Source organism: Beta vulgaris, chromosome 6, assembly GCF_026745355.1.
Source record: "Beta vulgaris subsp. vulgaris cultivar EL10 chromosome 6, EL10.2, whole genome shotgun sequence".
In the NCBI taxonomy this organism is placed as follows: domain Eukaryota; kingdom Viridiplantae; phylum Streptophyta; class Magnoliopsida; order Caryophyllales; family Amaranthaceae; genus Beta; species Beta vulgaris.
Genome location: NC_079207.1, coordinates 22545729 through 22567521, shown reverse-complemented (window position 1 = coordinate 22567521; position 21793 = coordinate 22545729). Strand labels below are relative to the sequence as shown.

General features: G+C 29.2%; 2 protein-coding genes across 2 annotated transcripts; both read right to left on the bottom strand.

The window, feature by feature from the left end:
- Positions 1-5537: 5537 nt before the first annotated feature.
- On the bottom strand, positions 5538-7432 carry LOC125498401 (jasmonate-induced protein homolog). The gene is made up of 3 exons (XM_048646574.1): positions 7359-7432; positions 6135-6540; positions 5538-5938 (listed from the first exon to the last, which is right to left on the bottom strand). Exons 2-3 carry the CDS (start codon positions 6534-6536, stop codon positions 5741-5743), a joined length of 600 nt encoding a protein of 199 aa, XP_048502531.1. The 5' UTR covers positions 6537-6540; positions 7359-7432; the 3' UTR covers positions 5538-5740.
- Positions 7433-18985: 11553 nt separating this feature from the next.
- LOC125498400 (jasmonate-induced protein homolog) lies at positions 18986-19453 on the bottom strand. Its single transcript, XM_057395702.1, has one exon. The coding sequence runs from the start codon at positions 19451-19453 to the stop codon at positions 18986-18988; it is 468 nt and encodes a 155-aa protein (XP_057251685.1).
- Positions 19454-21793: the final 2340 nt, after the last annotated feature.

Below are 21793 nucleotides of genomic sequence, written 5' to 3'. Positions count from 1 at the left end.
AACAAAAATATAACTGCATACAAGTAGTATAGATTAAAAACTCGAAGTGACGAGCTTAAGTTACAAGCTCATGAACTAAGGGTATCAAGTCCTTATTTATTTTATTGCGTGGTTATAAGAAATAGAAAAAAAAAGTGGTTGCATGCACCCAAGCTTCCTATGTCATGTAAGGAGCTGGACCTTAGTTCTTAAGATGATACATTAGTAATTTAAACAAGGTGACATCAAAGACTGCAGCAGCTAGAGGATTATTGCCATTTTTAGCAATTTGAGCTGCACCTCAGTTTGGCTGTCTTCGTCAAAATAATGACTTTCATTGCTTGAGTTTTGCAGACTAGATTTGATTGTGTCCCAATCAATAGAGCCAGAGGATACTTGGTACTAGGTCCAGTTTCTACATAGATCTGAAACACATAGAATTACATTAACATTCTTTAATTTAAAAGTTGAAATACGTGTAAATATTAAGCATATGCTTGTACTATACACTTGGGCACATATATTTATGATTGGATTAGGAATACCCTAAGTTATCCGATGACAGTGACTATAAGTAAGATGAAATATGATAACACAAAGAGGATAAAGAGAATTTGCCTTGTTTTCGGTGCATCACCAGGAGTGCTCCAAGCCATGATCCAGGCACAATTATCTGGCCCTTGCACATTGCAACAATCACCACAGCTCCCATGGATCCATTCGAGTCCTTGAGGGGTGCCTCTGTGAGAAAACTTACCAGACATGTTTATTTATTGAATAGGAGACGATCGAACCAGACTAATCTTTCTTCTCCTGGAATTTTATGGTTCCACACCATTATTCAACATAGAGGCCTTTGTGGTAGCCTGAGCTTTTGCATTTCGCGCACTTAAGGGGCTTCATTTGCCCCGAGCTCCTTCTTCAGTTATCTATTGCAGCCCTGTGTTCTCATTGATTCGTGATGATGATTTTGGTGCTTGGTAGGATGCCATTTTCCTAACAATATTAAAAAAGAGAAGGAATTCCAATAATAATATAAGTAATTTTCCCTATATTGATTAGAATTTGGACAGACTTACTTTGATCCGGTTTTATGGTGACTTTCAATATATAGACACGAATATTAAGAAAACAGGCAGTAAATCTATTGTGCACGTTATTAAGGGAAAATGTAGTATTGTGTAGATAGAAAAATAGAATATTAATGACAGTGATGTACAAGATTTAGCTAATCAACTAATTATTAACAAAAGACTGCAAATATTTTGGAAAAAAATACTTTCTCTGTATTTTTTTTTAATTTTTCCTAATTTGACTATTTTTCTAATACACTTATTGAACCTTAAATATCTTTCACTACACTCATTACGACGAATCAAATAAGACCCGACATTACTATAATTTTTCCTTAAACATTAAAAAATTTAAAAGATTCTCTCTAATTGTTAATAGAGTCAAGATCTCAATTATAAAAGATAAAATATATAGATAGAGTTCAAGTGTAATCATAAGAATACGGTAGTACATGATTAGAGTGTACCCATTTACCATTAAACGAAACTAAATTCATACTTTGCACTATGATTATGTACCATCTATGCCAATCATTTTGCTTATTAAAGAAACTCAATTGTAAATATTTATTATGATACTTCAATTTGGACTAGTATTAATGAATAAGAATACTTGTAAAAGATATGAGACAATATTATGAGAGACAAGTCATTTGAATATCATTTCATGGTACGACAGAATTACAAATATTAATTTAAATATTATATACTTACCTTATTCTGGTGATACCGAGCCTATAAATTTGATGTTGCAGTTGATGATTGAAAAAATATCCTCCTACTCTTTCCTTATTTATAGGACACCAAAGTAGCAAATAAGGGGACACATAGTCGATCCATGTGGCCATGCTCATCGTCAATTCAACCATTAGCATCTGATGCTTTCAAATTTCTGGTTTTCTTTTTCTTTGTGAAATTCGCATGTGATGCTTTCTTATCCGTATTTTCTTTTTCTTTTTATCAAGGTATGCTCAGAGACTAATTACAATGTATAGAATATGATAAAAGCTAACAAACCTTAGAATCTTTGTGGCGTATTATATTCAAAGATAGTGGTAGTAATACTATATATAGTATACAAGTTCCATAAAATAAGATGTCTATAACTATTATTAAAACGTGTAAGAAATAAATGAGCTCTGTCACATATCACCTTATCTTTATATGTTGACATAGCGCTACGTCAAATAAGATTCCTTATTTTAGAAATGTTCTAGCAATTTTAAACAAGTTAATTAAGCTACCAATCTCCTTCAATAGTATTGTCTTGAATTCTTATAGAATTTTGGTTTAGAGGATACTGCTTTTCTGCACATATATGTCATGTTGGAGAAATTAATCTTAATTAGATTTTTCAATGTAATGAACTATTGTCGTAATTAGTAAAAAGGTCCTAATAAGTTTTATAAATCTTAATAATACTTTACAATTATAATCTTATAATTAGAAACAAAAGAAATAATAGTAAAAATAATTTAGAGCTAGATTTCTTTAATAAATAGGTTGAATATGCAAATTATGAAGAAAAGTGATACGAACTTTAATTTTTTCCTATTTTACTTTCTTTCTTATTTAATTTTTTGGGGTGTAACCCTATTTTACTTTTGAGAGAATGTAATCACTTCCTCTTGATAGGAAAGTACAGAACCATTTCATTTTTTTTTTGTATGTGAAATGACCTTTTTTAAAAGGAATATATGCAATTACTTTATGAAAAATTTTGAATAAAATTGTATTTAATTATTAATTAATTCTTCATGTGATGCTCTTGGTCCAAGTCAATTCTCCCATTAGGGACAGTTGGAAAGCGGCCCTAAATATATAAAATGTGATTGTGAAATAAATATTTTGTGCCTCATATTTGAACAAGAAATTGAAGTTCTATATATTGGTCCTTAAATATATAATCTATATTATTAACTATACACACTAAAATATAAAATCTCTTTCTCTTTATGAGAAAATACATAACCATTTCATTTTTGTGTGTATGTTTAATGACCTTTATTAGACAATCATATGAAATTATTTCATCAAAAATGCGAAATAATTTTTTTATGATTAATAATTAATTCATCATATGATTTTCTTGGTCCAAGTTATACTTTCCACCAAAAAAGTTAGACGGTGAACCTAAGTATATCTTTTTTTACTATTAATTATACTTGGTAAGTTGATATACACGAATTGTGATGTGACACATAGATTGAGTGTGTTGAGATTTAAAAAAGAAATTAGACTTTTAAATATCGACCATTCATATTCTTTTTTTTTTCAATGTAATTGGTTTATATCCAAAATGTTATTTTACCCTATATCTCGGCAATTACTCAATAAGTATTAATGAAGTAAATTGATATCATAAATTTTCTTCTATCCTATATCCTCAAGCTTTTTTATTTACTATTTTTTAAGAGCAATGTAGTTATTTAATTAATTTACTTCCCTCGTTCCTAAGTAAATAAGTATTAAAGTTTAGTTGATCCACAATATTCAACACTTTTAAATTCCCATTTTTTTAAAAAAATTCAAAGATGTACTGAGTATTTTTATACTTTGATTTATCTCTTTTCAATTATGTATTAGTCCCTTTTTTCTCTCGATCATGCGAAAGTTTTAGCTAAAGTACTTTCCAGATATGCCAAAATGCAAATCCTTGATAGAATATTTCGTAAGATTTTAATCTTCTATTAAAGTTATTAAGAGACATAGATATTATGATCTCATTTTCTTATTTTCTCTGTTTTTGATTGCTAATATTTGAGTGGCATATGTTCGTCAAAACACGAAACAATCAAATTTTGATATCCTTATTTATATGTATCGCAAAATTTGGATTATCTTTATTAGTTGATTTTTTGATACTAAATATTAAATAGAGAAGCCTAAAACAAGGACTATTACCTTGCTTTAACTAGTCTTAATTTTTAGCATTACATATTATTGTATTTTTAGTTAGTGGGACATTTAATAATAATGGTTGTAGTTGCTTCCTAATTCCTAAAAGGTCACACATGTTGACCGAAAGCCTTCCATGTCCCAGAATGTTCCACTTTGAGGTTGCCCAATAAGCTCTTGTTACCTGTAGGGCTTGCATTATTGCATTTAAACTTTATTTTAAAGTCTATTCTAATCTAGACTTAAGATTGTACTTATTATCGTATTAAGGAATTCCTTATATTAAATTTTTGACACACATTGTTACTACAAGAAGCCAATGTTTTGAGGCCTAGGTAATGATGATTGTTCAAAAACATTTTAGCTCAACTCGTGGAGCAATGTATACTAGCACAAAATTGTAGGTTCAAGTCCCTAATAGGTTGAACTATAAATTAAAGGAAAAAGCTATATGCACCCCTAAGGGTTGTATATAAGAAGCTAAAAATGAAAATAAGTTACATTAATTGGTTATTTATTACATCGATTGCTGCAAATTTTTTTCATATATTCACAACTTATTTCCATTTTAACTAATGTATTTATGTCTTATCTGCAACCCCAACGGTTGCATATAGCATAAGCCTAAATTAAAAGTAAAGAGGGATATAATTAACAAAACAAGGGGTAAGTTATTCTTAAATGAGTTGAAATTAAAAAAATCTAGTTAAAACGGTCTTTAAAACATATAAAGTTATACTTTGATTAGTAACTTAAAACTATTATGAGCTACTATGAAAATCATCGAAACATTTTTTTTTGCGAACGATCCCAGGACAATAGAAAGTTCAGACGAGAGAAAAAAAATAACCTTATAAATCCTAATGCGTCGAAATTGAAACCAATATAGATGATGTTCAAACAACCGACCCAAACTATTATTTTACTACTAGCTCTATACATGATCTATGTTGTATTAACATATATTTTTATAGAAAAATATTTAGCATCAAAACTATAGAAATTTTTGAACATGAGACTTCCTCTCATTAATTAATTCCCTTTGTTTTGTTTAGTTGCGCTATGGAAAAGGGGTGAAATATATCAACTATATTTTTACATGTGGTAATGATAATTAATATATTTTACCAGCTCCTTAGCATTTGGTTATGAGGTAAGGTTATTGCAAGGTTATAGTGTGATGTTATCTAAAATTCATGGTATTCACACGTATACGATTGTCCAAGTGTGCAACTGGTCTACCTTGTAGAAAACAGTAAAATCTTTTGTTTAAAATGAGGTATCCAAGTGTTGTGTCCTGTCATATCGTAATGGACACAACACAACAAACAATCGATGAGGAAAATAATGTAGGTGTGAAAGTAACACATGTTTTACTCCACAATTACTTATGACTATCTTTATGCAATACATATAACTCTTGCTCATCTTTTACCTAATTAATTATGACATACACCTAGGTAGGAACTTATTCTGTGGTATTGGCTGATTTTTATCATCAGCATTGTAATCGATGCTGAAGAATCAAATTTATAAATGAAAAGAAATAAAAACTTATAGACTTTAAGAAACAATGACAAAAAAATATAACTGCATACAAGTAGTATATAGATTAAAAACTCGAAGTGACGAGTATAAGTTACAAGCTCATGAACTAAGGGTATCAAGTCCTTATTTATTTTATTGCGTGGTTATAAGAAATAGAAAAAAAAAGTGGTTGCATGCACCCAAGCTTACCTATGTGCATGTAAGGAGCTGGACCTTAGTTCTTAAGATGATACATTAGTAATTTAAACAAGGGTGACATCAAAGACTGCAGCAGCTAGAGGATTATTGCCATTTTTAGCAATTTGAGCTGACACCTCAGTTTGGCTGTCTTCGTCAAAATAATGACTTTCATTGCTTGAGTTTTGCAGACTAGATTTGATTGTGTCCCAATCAATAGAGCCAGAAGGATACTTGGTACTAGGTCCAGTTTCTACATAGATCTGAAACACATAGAATTATATTAACATTCTTTAATCTAAAAAGTTGAACATACGTGTAAATATTAAGCATATGCTTGTACTATACACTTGGGCACATATATTTATGATTGGATTAGGAATACCCTAAGTTATGCGATGACAGTGACTATAAGTAAGATGAAATATGATAACATAAAGATGGATAAAGAGAATTTGCCTTGTTTTCAGTGCCATCACCAGGAGTGCTCCAAGCCATGATCCAGGCACAATTATCTGGCCCACCTTGCACATTGGGACCAACGTACACCACAGCTCCCATGGATCCATTCGAGTCCTTAGGAGGGGTGCCTCTGTGAGAAAACTTACCAGACTTGTTTATTTGAATAGTAGGAGGGATAGATCCGACGATCGAACCAGACCAATCTTTCTTCTCCTGGAATTTTATGGTTCCTACGCCATTATTCAACATAGAGGCCTTTGTGGTAGCCTGAGCTTTTGCATTTCGCGCATCGCTTAAGGGGCTTTCATTTGCCCCGAGCTCCTTCTTCAGCTCATATATTGCAGCCCTGTGCTTCTCATTGATTCGTGATGATGATTTTGGTGCTTGGTAGGATGCCATTTTCCTAACAACTAAGAAAAGTAAGAGAAAGGATAATCCAATAATAATATAAGTAATTTTTCCCTATCATTGATTAGAATTTGGACAGACTTACTTTGATCCGGTTTTATGGTGACTTTCATAATATATAGACACGAATATTAAGACAACAAACATGGGAGGCAGTGTAAACCTATTGTGCACGTTATAAGGAAAAATGTAGTATTGTGTAGATAGAAAAATAGAGATATAATAATGACAGTGATGTACAAGATTTAGCTAATCAACTAATTATTAACAAAAGACTGCAAATATTTTGGAAAAAAAATACTTTCTCTGTATTTTTTTTTTTTAATTTTTCCTAATTTGACTATTTTTCTAATACACTTATTGAACCTTAAATATCTTTCACTACACTCATTACGACGAATCAAATAAGACCCGACATTACTATAATTTTTCCTTAAACATTAAAAAAATTTAAAAGATTCTCTCTAATTGTTAATAGTGTCAAGATCTCAATTATAAAAGATAAAATATATAGATAGAGTTCAAGTGTAATCATAAGAATACGGTAGTACATGATTAGAGTGTACCCATTTACCATTAAACGAAACTAAATTCTTACTTTGCACTATGATTATGTACCATATATGCCAATCATTTTGCTTATTAAAGAAACTCAATTGTAAATATTTATTATGATACTTCAATTTGGACTAGTATTAATGAATAAGAATACTTGTAAAAGATATGAGACAATATTATGAGAGACAAGTCATTTGAATATCATTTCATGGTACGACAGAATTACAAATATTAATTTAAATATTATATACTTACCTTATTCTGGTGATACTGAGCCTATAAAATTGATGTTGCAGTTGATGATTGAAAAAATATCCTCCTACTCTTTCCTTATTTATAGGACACCAAAGTAGCAAATAAGGGGACACGTAGTGGATCCATGTGGCCATGCTCATCCTCAATTCAGCCATTAGCATCTGATGCTTTCAAATTTCTGGTTTTCTTTTTCTTTGTGAAATTCGCATTTGATGCTTTCTTATCCGTATTTTCTTTTTCTTTCTATCAAGGTATACTCAGAGACTAATTACAATGTACAGAACATGATAAAAGCTAACAAAGCTTAGAATCTTTGTGGCGTATTATATTCAAAGATAGTGGTAGTAATACTATATTATACAAGTTCCATAAAATAAGATGTCTATAACTATTATTAAAACGTGTAAGAAATAAATGAAGTCTATCACATATCACCTTATCTTTATATGTTGATATGGCGCTACGTCAGATAAGATTCCTTATTTTAGAAATGTTCTAGCATCTTTAAACAAGTTAATTAAGCTACCAATCTCCTTCAATAGTATTGTCTTGAATTCTTATAGATTTTTGCTTTAGAGGGTACTGCTTTTCTGCACATATATGTCATGTTGGAGAAATTAATCTTAATTAGATTTTTCAATGTAATTAACTATTATCGTAATTAGTAAAAAGGTCCTAATAAGTTTTATAAATCTTAATAATACTTTACAATTATAATCTTATAATCAGAAACAAAAGAAATAATAGTAATAAAAAAAATTTAGAGCTACATTTCTTTAATAAATAGGTTGAATATGCTAATTATGAAGAAAAGTGATACGAACTTTAATATTTCCCTATTTTACTTTCTTTCTTATTTAATTTTTTGGGGTGTAACCCTATTTTACTTTTGAGAGAATGTAATCACTTCCTCTTGATAGGAAAGTACAGAACCATTTCATTTTATTTTTGTATGTGGAATGACATTTTTTAAAAGGAATATATGCAATTACTTTATGAATAGATTAGAATAACAATTTTTTTAATTATTAATTAATTCTTCATGTGATGCTCTTGGTCCAAGTTAATTCTCCCATTAAGGACAGTCGGAAAGCGGCCCTAAATATATAATCTCTACTATTAATTATACACACTGAAATAATATACATAAAATGTGATTGTGAAATAAATATTTTGTGCCTCATATTTGAACAAGAAATTGAAGTTCTATATATTGGTCCTTAAATATATAATCTCTATTATTAACTATACACGCTAAATTATAAAATCTCTTTCTATTTATGAGAAAATACATAACCATTTCATTTTTGTGTGTATGTTGAATGACCTTTATTAGACAATCATATGAAATTATTTCATAATAAATGCGAAATAATTTTTTTATGATTAATAATTAATTCGTCATATGATTTTCTTGGTCCAAGTTATACTTTCCACCAAAAAAGTTAGACGGTGAACCTAAGTATATCTTTTTTACTATTAATTATACTTGGTAAGTTGATATACACGAATTGTGATGTGACACATAGATTGAGTGCGTTGAGATTATAAAAAAGAAATTAGACTTTTAAATATCGACCATTCATTTTTTTTTTCAATGTAATTAGTCAATATCCTAAATGTTATTTTACCCTATATCTCGGCAATTACTCAATAAGTATTAATAAAGTAAATTGATATCATAAATTTTCTTCTATCCTATATCCTCAAGCTTTTTTATTTACTCTTTTTTCAGAATAATGTACTTATTTAATTAATTTACTTCCCTCGTTACTAAGTAAATAAGTATTAACGTTTAGTTGATCGACAATATTCAACCCTTTTTAATTCCCTTTTTTAAAAAAAATTCAAAGATGTACTAAGTATTTTTATACTTTGATTTATCTCTTTTCAATTAGGTATTAGTCCCTTTTTTCTCTCGATCATGCGAAAGTATTAGCTAAAGTACTTTCTAGATATGCGAAAACGCAAATCCTTGATAGAATATTTCGTAAAATTTTAATCTTCTATTAAAGTTATTCATAGACATAGATATTATGATCTCATTCTCTTATTTTCTCTGTTTTTGATTGCTAATATTTGAGTGACATATGTTCGTCAAAACACGAAACAATCAAATTTTGATATCCTTATTTATTATGTATCGCAAAATTTGGATTATCTTTATTAGTTGATTTTTTGATACTAAATATTAAATAGAGAAGCCTAAAACAAGGACTATTACCTTGCTTTAACTAGTGTTAATTTTTAGCATTACATATTATTGTATTTTTGGTTAGTGGGACATTTAATAATAATGGTTGCAGTTGCTTCCTAATTCCTAAAAGGTCACACATGTTGACCAAAAGCCTTCCATGTCCCAGAATGTTCCACTTTGAGGTTGCCCAATAAGCACTTGTTACCTATAGGGCTTGCATTGTTGCATTTAAAATTTATTTTAAAGACTATTCTAAACTAGACTTAAGTTTGTATTTGTTATTGTATTAAGAAATTCCTGATATTAATTATTTGACATACATTGTTACTACAAGAAGCCAATATTTGAGGCCTAGGTAAAGATGATTGTTCAAAAACTTATGATCTCAACACGTGGAGCACTCTATACTAGCACAAAAATGTAGGTTCAAATCTCATATACGCTGAACTATATATTAAAAGTTAATTAAAAGGGATCTAATTAACAAAACAAGGGGCAAGTTATTCTTAAACGAGTTAAAGTTACACAAAATCTAGTTAAAATCGCATTTAGAATATATATAGTTATTCTTTGATTAGTAACTTTAACCTATTACGAGCTACTTTTAAAATAATCGAACCTTTTTTTTTTGCAAATGATCCCTTGGGCAAACAACCGACCCAAACTATTATTTTGCTACTAGTTCTACAGATGATCTATATTGTATTAACATATATATGTTTGTATAGGAAAACATTTAGCATCACAACTATCGAAAGTTTTGAACATGAGACTTCCTCTCATTAATTAATTCCATTTGTTTCTTTAGCTGCACTATGAAATTCACATGTGATGCTTTCTTATATGTATTATCTTTTCCTTTCTATCAAAGTATGCTCTGAGGACCAATTATAATGTGTAGAAAATGGTAATAGCTAACGGAGCTTAGAATCTTTGTGGCGTATTATATTCAAAGATAAATGTAGTAAGACTCTAGTATTTAAGTCCCATCAAATAAGATGTCTATAACTATTATTAAATCGTGTAAGAAATAAATGAAGTCCGTCACATATCACCTTATCTTTATATGTAGACATGACGCTACGTCATATAAGATACTTTACTAGAGTTTACAGTTCAGGGCCTAGGAAGATGTCTAGGAAGACAAGAGCTTGGTTAAGATCATTGTCAATGCAGATTTGTAATTAGTGTTTGCTTTCTTAGGTTTTTTGGTGGTCCAACCCAGTTGGTTCGCCTTGGCCTTTGTTAAGCTTGGTTGTATGGTTCTGGTTTGAAAGTTCAATATATATCACTGATTTAGCAAAAAAAAAATATATATAAGATACTTTATTTGAAAAATGTTTTCGTATTTGAAACAAGTTAATTAAAGCTACCAGCCTCCTTCAATAGTATTGTCTTGAATTCTTTTTATAGATTCTTCATTTAGAGGGTACTACTTTCTGCACATATATGTCATGTTGGTGAAATTAATCTTAATTAGATTTTTCGATGTAATTAACTATAGTAGTAATTAGTAAAAAGGTCCTAATAAGTTTTATAAATCTTCATAATACTTTACAATTATAATGTTATAATCACAGTCAAAAGAAAAAAGTATAAGAATAATTTAGAGCTATGGAAAAGTAAGATTTGTTTAATAAATAGATTTGTTGCAGTTGATGATTGAAAAAATATCCTCCTACTCTTTCCTTATTTATAGGACACCAAAGTAGCAAATAAGGGGACACATAGTCGATCCATGTGGCCATGCTCATCCTCAATTCAACCATTAGCATCCGATGCTTTCAAATTTCTAGTTTTCTTTTTCTTTGTGAAATTCGGATGTGATGCTTTCTTATCCGTATTTTCTTTTTCTTTCTATCAAGGTATGCTCAGAGACCAATTACAATGTATAGAATATGATAAAAGCTAACAAAGCTTAGAATCTTTGTGGCGTATTATATTGAAAGATAGTGGCAGTAATACGATAGTATACAAGTCCCATAAAAAAAGATGTCTTTAACTATTATTAAAACGTGTAAGAGATAAATGAAGTCCATCACATATCACCTTATCTTTATATGTTGACATGGCGCTGCGTCAGATAAGATACCTTATTTAGAAATGTTCTAGCAATTTTAAACAAGTTAATTAAGCTACCAATCTCCTTCAATAGTATTGTCTTGAATTCTTATAGATTTTTGGTTTAGAGGGTACTGCTTTTCTACACATATATGTCATGTTGGAGAGATTAATTTGAATTTGATTTTTCAATGTAATTAACTATTGTAGTAATTAGTAAAAAGGTCCTAATAAGTTTTATAAATCTTCATAATACTTTACAATTATAATATTATAATCAGAAACAAAAGAAATAATAGTAAGAATAATTTAGAGCCAAATTTCTTTATTAAAAAGGTTGAATATGCTAATTATGAAGAAAAGTGATACGAACTTTAATTTTTCCTATTTTACTTTCTTTCTTATTTAATTTTTTGGGGTGTAACACTATTTTACTTTTGAGAGAATGGAATCACTTTCTCTTGATGGGAAAGTACAGAACCATTTCATTTTTTTTGTATGTTGAATGACCTTTTTTAAAAGGAATATATGCTATTACTTTATGAAAAGTTTAGAATACCAATTTGTTTAATTATAAATTAATTCTTCATGTGATGCTCTTGGTCCAAGTCAATTCTCCCATTACGGACAGTTGGAAAGCGGCCCTAAATATATAATCTCTACTATTAATTATACACGCTGAAATAATATACATAAAATGTTATTGTGAAATAAATATTTTGTGCCTCATATGTGAACAAGAAATTGAAGTTCTATATATTGGTCCTTAAATATATAATCTCTTTTATTAACTATACACGCTAAATTATAAAATCTCTTTCTCTTTATGAGAAAATACATAACCATTTCATTTTTGTGTATGTTGAATGACGTTTATTAGACAATCATATGAAATTTTTTCATCAAAAATGCGAAATAATTTTTTTTATGATTAATAATTAATTCGTCATATGATTTTCTTGGTCCAAGTTATACTTTCCACCAAAAAAGTTAGACGGTGAACCTAAGTATATCTTTTTTACTATTAATTATACTTGGTAAGTTGATATACACGAATTGTGATGTGACACATAGATTGAGTGCGTTGAGATTTAAAAAAAGAAATTAGACTTTTAAATATCGACCATTCATATTCTTTTTTTTTGCAATGTAATTAGTCAATATCCTAAATGTTATTTTACCCTATATCTAGGCAATTACTCAATAAGTATTAATAAAGTAAATTGATATCATAAATTTTCTTCTATCCTATATCCTCAAGCTTTTTTATTTACTCTTTTTTCAGAACAATGTAGTTATTTAATTAATTTACTTCCCTCGTTACTAAGTAAATAAGTATTAACGTTTAGTTGATCGACAATATTCAACCCTTTTTAATTCCCTTTTTTTAAAAAAATTCAAAGATGTACTGAGTATTTTTATACTTTGATTTATCTCTTTTCAATTAGGTATTAGTCCCTTTTTTCTCTCGATCATGCGAAAGTATTAGCTAAAGTACTTTCCAGATATGCGAAAACGCAAATCCTTGATAGAATATTTCGTAAGATTTTAATCTTCTATTAAAGTTATTCATAGACATAGATATTATGATCTCATCTCTTATTTTCTCTGTTTTTGATTGCTAATATTTGAGTGGCATATGTTCGTCAAAACACGAAACAATCAAATTTTGATATCCTTATTTTTTATGTTTCGTAAAATTTGGATTATCTTTATTACAAGATTTTTTGATACTAAATATTAAATAGAGAAGGCTAAAACAAGGACTATTACCTTGCTTTAACTAGTCTTAATTTTTGGCATTACATATTATTGTATTTTTAGTTAGTGGGACAATTAATAATAATGGTTGCAGTTGCTTCCTAATTCCTAAAAGGCCACACATGTTGACCGAAAGCCTTCCATGTCCCAGAATGTTCCACTTTGAGGTTGTCCAATAAGCACTTCTTACCTATAGGGCTTGCATTGTTGCATTTAAATTTTATTTTAAAGTCTATTCTAAACTAGACTTAAGTTTGTACTTGTTATTGTATTAAGAAATTCCTGATATTAATTATTTGACATACATTGTTACTACAAGAAGCCAATTTTTGAGGTCTATGTAAAGATGATTGTTCAAAAACTTATTATCTCAACGTCCACGTGGAGCACTCTATACTAGCACAAAAATGTAGGTTCAAATCTCATATACGCTGAACTATATATTAAAAGTTAATTAAAAGGGATCTAATTAACAAAACAAGGAGTAAGTTATTCTTAAACGAGCTAAAGTTACACAAAATCTAGTTACTTTTAAAATAATTGAACCCTTTTTTTTCGCAAATGATCCCTTGGGCAAACAACCGACCCAAACTATTATTTTGCTACTAGTTCTATAGATGCTATATTATATTAACATATATATGTTTTTATAGGAAAACATTTAACATCACAACTATTGAAACTTTTGAACATGAGACTTCCTCTCATTAATTAATTCCTTTTGTTTCGTTAGCTGCACTATGAAATTCACATGTGATGCTTTCTTATATGTATTATCTTTTCTTTTCTATCAAAGTATGCTCATAGGACCAATTATAATGTATAGAAAATGGTAATAGCTAACGGAGCTTAGAATCTTTGTGGCATATTATATTCAAAGATAAATCTTGTAATACTCTAGTATAAAAGTCCCATCAAATAAGATGCCTATAACTATTATTCAAACGTGTCAGAAATAAATGAAGTCGATCACATATCACCTTATCTTTAAATGTTGAAATGACGCTACGTCATATAAGATACTTTATTTTAAAAAAATTTCGCATTTGAAACAAGTTAATTAATGCTACCAGCCTCCTTCAATAGTATTGTCTTGAATTCTTTTTATAGGTTCTTCATTTAGAGGGTACTACTTTCTACACATATATATTGTATTGGTGAAATTAATGTTAATTAGATTTTTCAATGTAATTAACTATAATAGTAATTAGTAAAAAGGTCCTAATAAGTTTTATAAATCTTCATAATACTTTACAATTAGAATGTTATAATCACAGTCAAAAGAAAAAAAGAATAAGAATAATTTAGAGCTATGGAAAAGTAAGATTTGTTTAATAAATAGGTTGAATATGCTAATCATTAAGAAAAGTGATATGAACTTTAATTTTTTCCTATTTTACTTTCTTTCTTTTTTAATTTTTGGGATGTAATCCTATTTTACTTTTGAGAGAATGGAATCACTTTCTCTTGATGGTAAGTATGGAACCATATCATTTTGTTTGCGTATATGGAATGACCTTTTTTAAAGGAATAGATGCAATTACTTTATGAAAAGTTTGGAATATATTTTTTAAAACATTCATTCCTCATGTGATGCTCTTGGTCCAAGTCAATTCTTCCATTATGGACACTTTGAAACTGGCCCTAAATATATAATCTCTACTATCAATTATACACGCTAAAATAATATCATAAAAAGTGATTGTGAAATAAATATTGAGTGCCTCATATTTGAACAAGAAATTGAACTTTTATATATTGGTCGCTTATGTTCTTTCTTTTTTGAATGTTAGCGGTCAATATCTAAAGTTTTATTTTATCTTATATCGTGACCACTCAAGTTTAAGAATCGATTGGCTCCTGAATACTCCCTTTTCCTAAAGATCTTCCCTCTTTCCGTTTAAGTGCGTTTCCAAAAGATCTTCCCTCTTTTACTTTATTCCTTATTTGGAATATTTTTTCCCCTTTTTACCCTCTCATGTCCCTATCATGTGGTCCACCATTACATTATTAATTCAATTTTACCCTTTCTCTCTCATACTTTAACCCCTTTTATTTGTTTATTTATCTTAACCCATTTCTCTCTCCTACTTTACCCACCCCACACAAATGGATCCTCCTTGGTATCTGTAGGAATAGTAACAAGGAAGATCTTTAGGAAATGGAAGGAGTAAGTGTTAATGGAATTTTCGATTAAATCTTAAAGCCTATTCCTGTTTTTGCTAGAATAATGGAGTTAATGAATTAATTTACATCACAGTCTCTAAAAAGATACTATGTTGAGTAAATAGACACTATTCTTCAACTAATTGTGAATCCATTTGCTCACTGTTACATAAAGATAAAAAAATGGTCAAGTGGAATAGATGTGGTTAGCTTTGTCTCACTGCATGCTTTCAAAATTATCAACTTCTTGTAATTTACTTGTGCACCATTAAAGATATTAATGACCCTATAGGAGTATTAGGTTACGTAAAAAGTGAATCTAATACTTATTTAGGAAAGAGAAAGTACAAAATCTTAAGAAAATTAATAATTGCAAAACATTTACAAGTGTCAAATCACAAAGAATTGCAAAAAGGATAGTTACTGTTTTTTTTTTTTTTTTGGGTGGGACACTATCTAAAAATTGATAATATAGAATCACTTTCTCTTTATGAGAAAATAAATAACCAGTTCATTTTGTGTGTATGTGAAATGACCTTTATTAGACGATTATATGGAATTATTTAATCAAAAGTGAAAAATAATTTTTTTTATGATTAGAAATTAACTCTTCATATGATTTTCTTGGTCCAAGTGAGACCTTCCATAATAATACAGTTGGATAGTGACCCTGAGTATATCTTTTTTTATTATTAATTATACATGGTAATTTAATATCATAAATTGTGATGTGACATATAGATTGAGTGCCTTATGATTTAAACAAGAAATTGAAGTTTTAAATATCGACTAGTCATTTTCTTTTTTTTTAATGCTATTGGTCAATATTCTTAATTTTATTTTACTCTATATCTCGACAGTTACTCAATAAGTGTTAATAAAGTTAATTGATATCGTAAGTTTTTACCCTATATCGTCAAGCTTTGATATTTCCTATTTTTTCTAACGTAATTATTATTTAATTAATTTAAGTTCCTCGTTCCTAAGTCAATAAGTATTACGTTGAGTTAATCGACAATATTCAACCCTTTTTAATTCCCATTTTTATTTTATTTTTTAAATTCTAAGATCTACTAAGTATGTTTTTTGTTAGACTTCGATTTATCTCTCTTTAGTTTTGTTTTAGTCCCTTTTTTTCTCTCATGTGAATGTTATAACTAAAGTGCTTTCCAGATATGTCAAATGCAAATCCTCGCTAGAATTTTTCGTAAGATTTTAATCTTCTATTTAAGTTTTCCATAGACATAGATTTTATGATCTCATTATCTAGTTTTCTCTATTTTTGATATCTAATATTTGAGTGGCATATTAATTTTGATATCCTTATTTTTTTATGTATTTAAAATATTGGATTGGTTTAATTAGTTGTAACTTTTAGCATTATATTTTAATGTATTTTTAGTTAGTGGGACATTTAATGATAATGGTTGCAATTGCATCCTATTTCTTAAAAGGCCACACATGTTGAATTAAAGCCTTCTGTGTCCAAGAATGTTCCACTTGGAGGTTGCCCAATAAGCACTTGTTACCTGTGGGGCATGCATTGTTGCATTCAAACTTTATTTTAAAGACTAGTCTAATCTAGACTTAAGATTGTACTTATTATCGTATTAAGGAATTCCTTATATTAAATTTTTGACACACATTGTTTCTACAAGAAGCCAATGTTTTGAGGCCTAGGTAATGATGATTGTTCAAAAACATTTTAGCTCAACTCGTGGAGCGATTGTATACTAGCACAAAATTGTAGTTCAAGTCCCATATAGGTTGAACTATAAATTAAAGGAAAAAGCTATATGCAGCCCTAAGGGCTGTATATAAGAAGCTAAAAATGAAAATAAGTTACATTAATTGGTCATTTATTACATCGATTGCTGCAAATTTTTTTCATATATTCACAACTTATTTCCATTTTAACTAGTGTATCTATGTCTTATATGCAACCCTAAGGGTTGCATATAGCATAAGCCTAAATTAAAAGTAAAAGGGATATAATTAACAAAACAAGGGGTAAGTTATTCTTAAATGAGTTGAAATTAAAAAAAATCTAGTTAAAACGGTCTTTAAAACATATAAAGTTATTCTTTGATTAGTAACTTTAAACTATTATGAGCTACTCTGAAAATCATCGAAACATTTTTTTTTGCGAACGATCCCAGGGCAATAGAAATTTCAGACGAGAGAAAAAAATAACCTTATAAATCCTAATGCGTCGAAATTGAAACCAATATAGATATGTTCAAACAACCGACCCAAACTATTACTTATTATTTCTACTAGTCTATACATGATCTATGTTGTATTAACATATATTTTATAGAAAACATTTAGCATCAAAACTATAGAAATTTTTGAACATGAGACTTCCTCTCATTAATTAATTCGCTTTGTTTTGATTAGTTGCGCTATGGAAAAGGGGTGAAACATATCAACTATATTTTTACGTGTGGTAATTATAATTAATATATTTTACCAGCTGCTTAGCATTTGGTTATGAGGTAAGGTTATTGCAAGGTTATAGTGTGATGTTATCTAAAATTCATGGTATTCACACGTATACGATTGTCCAAGTGTAGAAAACAGTAAAAGCTTTTGTTTAAAATGAGTTATCAAAGTGTTGTGTCCTGTCATATCGTAATGGACACAACACGACAAACAATCGATGAGGAAAATAATGTAGGTGCGAAAGTAACACATGTTTTACTCCACAATTACTTATGACTATCTTTATGCAATACATATAACTCTTGCTCATCTTTTACCTAATTAATTATGACATACACCTAGTAGGAACTTATTCTGTGGTATTGGCTGATTTTTATCATCAGCATTGTAATCGATGCTGAAGAATCAAATTTATAAATGAAAAGAAATAAAAACTTATGGACTTTAAGAAACAACGACACAAAAATATAACTGCATACAAGTAGTATATAGATTAAAAACTCGAAGTGACGAGCATAAGTTACAAGCTCATGAACTAAGGGTATCAAGTCCTTATTTATTTTATTGCGTGGTTATAAGAAATAGAAAAAAAAAAAAAGTGGTTGCATGCACCCAAGCTTACCTATGTGCATGTAAGGAGCTGGACCTTAGTTCTTAAGATGATACATTAGTAATTTAAACAAGGGTGACATCAAAGACTGCAGCAGCTAGAGGATTATTGCCATTTTTAGCAATTTGAGCTGACACCTCAGTTTGGCTGTCTTCGTCAAAATAATGACTTTCATTGCTTGAGTTTTGCAGACTAGATTTGATTGTGTCCAATCAATAGGCCAGAAGGATACTTGGTACTAGGTCAGTTTCTACATAGATCTGAAACACATAGAATTACATTAACATTCTTTAATCTAAAAAGTTGAACATACGTGTAAATATTAAGCATATGCTTGTATATACACTTGGGCACATATATTTATGATTGGATTAGGAATACCCTAAGTTATGCGATGACAGTGACTATAAGTAAGATGAAATATGATAACAATAAAGATGGATAAAGAGAATTTGCCTTGTTTTCAGTGCCATCACCAGGAGTGCTCCAAGCCATGATCCAGGCACAATTATCTGGCCCACTTGCACATTGGGACCAACGTACACCAAGCTCCATGGATCCATTTGAGTCCTTAGGAGGGGTGCCTCTGTGAGAAAACTTACCAGACTTGTTTATTTGAATTGTAGGAGGGATAGATCCGACGATCGAACCGGACCAATCTTTCTTCTCCTGGAATTTTATGGTTCCCACGCCATTATTCAACATAGAGGCCTTTGTGGTAGCCTGAGCTTTTGCATTTCGCGCATCGCTTAAGGGGCTTTCATTTGCCCCGAGCTCCTTCTTCAGCTCATCTATTGCAGCCCTGTGCTTCTCATTGATTCGTGATGATGATTTTGGTGCTTGGTAGGATGCCATTTTCCTAACAATTAAGAAAATGTAAGAGAAAGGATAATCTAATAATAATATAAGTAATTTTTCCCTATCATTGATTAGAATTTGGACAGACTTACTTTGATCCGGTTTTATGGTGACTTTCATAATATATAGACACGAATATTAAGACAACAAACATGGGAGGCAGTGTAAACCTATTGTGCACGTTATAAGGAAAAATGTAGTATTGTGTAGATAGAAAAATAGAGATATAATAATGACAGTGATGAACAAGATTTAGCTAATCAACTAATTATTAACAAAAGACTGCAAATATTTTGGAAAAAAATACTTTCTCTGTATTTTTTTTTTTATTTTTCCTAATTTGACTATTTTTCCAATACACTTATTCAACCTTAAATATCTTTCACTATATATTAGTAAAAATTATGATGATTATATATTAATAAAATACTCATTATACGACGAATCAAATAAGACCCGACATTACTAATAATTTTTCCTTAACATTAAAAAAATTTAAAAGATTCTCTCTAATTGTTAATAGTGTCAAGAACTCAATTATAAAAGATAAAATATATAGATAGAGTTCAAGTGTAATCATAAGAATACGGTAGTACATGATTAGAGTGCACCCATTTACCATTAAACGAAAGTAAATTCTTACTTTGCACTATGATTATGTACCATATATGCCAATCATTTTGCTTATTAAAGAAACTCAATGGTAAATATTTATTATGACGCTTCAATCTGGACTAGTATTAACGAATAAGAATACTTGTAAAAGATATGAGAATATTATGAGAGACAATCATTTGAATATCATTTCATGGTACGACGAATTACAAATATTATTTAAATATTATATACTTACCTTTTCTGGTGATACTGAGCCTATAAAATTGATGTTGCAGTTGATGATTGAAAAAATATCCTCCTACTCTTTCCTTATTTATAGGACACCAAATTAGCAAATAAGGGGACACATAGTCGATCCATGTGGCCATGCTCATCCTCAATTCAACCATTAGCATCTGATGCTTTCAAATTTCTGGTTTTCTTTTTCTTTGTGAAATTTGCATCTGATGCTTTCTTATCCGTATTTTCTTTTTCTTTCTATCAAGGTATGCTCAGAGACTAATTACAATGTATAAAAAATGATAAAAGCTAACAAAGCTTAGAATCTTTGTGGCGTATTATATTCAAAGATAGTGGCAGTAATACTATAGTATTCAAGTTCCATAAAATAAGATGTCTATAAATATTATTAAAACGTGTAAGAAATAAATGAAGTATGTCACATATCACCTTATCTTTATATGTTGAAATGGCGCTACATCAGATAAGACCTTACTTTAGAAATGTTCTAGCAATTTTAAACAAGTTAATTAAGCTACCAATCTCCTTCAATAGTATTGTCTTCAATTCTTATAGATTTTTGGTTTAGAGGGTACTGCTTTTCTCCACATATATGTCATGTTGGAGAAATTAATCTTAATTAGATTTGTCAATGTAATTAACTATTGTCGTAATTAGTAAAAAAGTCCTAATAAGTTTTATAAATCTTAATAATACTTTACAATTATAATCTTATAGTCAGAAACAAAAGAAATAATAGTAAAAATAATTTAGAGCTATATTTCTTTAATGAATAGGTTGAATATGCTAATTATGAAGAAAAGTGATACGGACTTTAATTTTTCCCTATTTTACTTTCTTTCTTATTTAATTTTTTGGGGTGTAACCCTATTTTACTTTTGAGAGAATGTAATCACTTTCTCTTGATAGGAAAGTACAGAACCATTTCATTTTTTTTTTTTGGTACGTGGAATGACCTTTTTTAAAAGGAATATATGCAATCACTTTATGAAAAGTTTAGAATAAAAAGTTTTTAGTTTATTATTTAATTCTTCATGTGATGCTCTTGGTCCAAGTTAATTCTCCCATTAGGGACAGTTGGAAAGTGGCCCTAAATATATATTCTCTACTATTAACTATACACGCTGAAATAATATACATAAAATGTGATTGTGAAATAAATATTTTGTGCCTATATTTGACAAGAAATTGAAGTTCTATATATTGGTCCTTAAATATATAATCTCTATTATAAAATACACGCTAAAATATAAAATCTCTTTCTCTTTATGAGAAAATACATAACCATTTCATTTTTGTGTGTATGTTTAGTGACCTTTACTAGACAATCATATGAAATTATTTCCTCAAAAATGCGAAATACTTTTTTTTATGATTAATAGTTAATTCGTCATATGATTTTCTTGGTCCAAGTTATACTTTCCACCAAAAAAGTTACACGGTGAACCTAAGTATATCTTTTTTACTATTAATTATACT

Coding starts and splice junctions, on each gene's coding strand:
- LOC125498401 (XM_048646574.1), bottom strand. CDS start 6,536: ATGGCATCCTACCAAGCACCAAAATCATCATCACGAATCAATGAGAAG. Junction 5,939..6,134: donor GTGATGGCACTGAAAACAAG/GCAAATTCTCTT, acceptor TATGTGTTTCAG/ATCTATGTAGAAACTGGACC.
- LOC125498400 (XM_057395702.1), bottom strand. CDS start 19,453: ATGGCATCCTACCAAGCACCAAAATCATCATCACGAATCAATGAGAAG.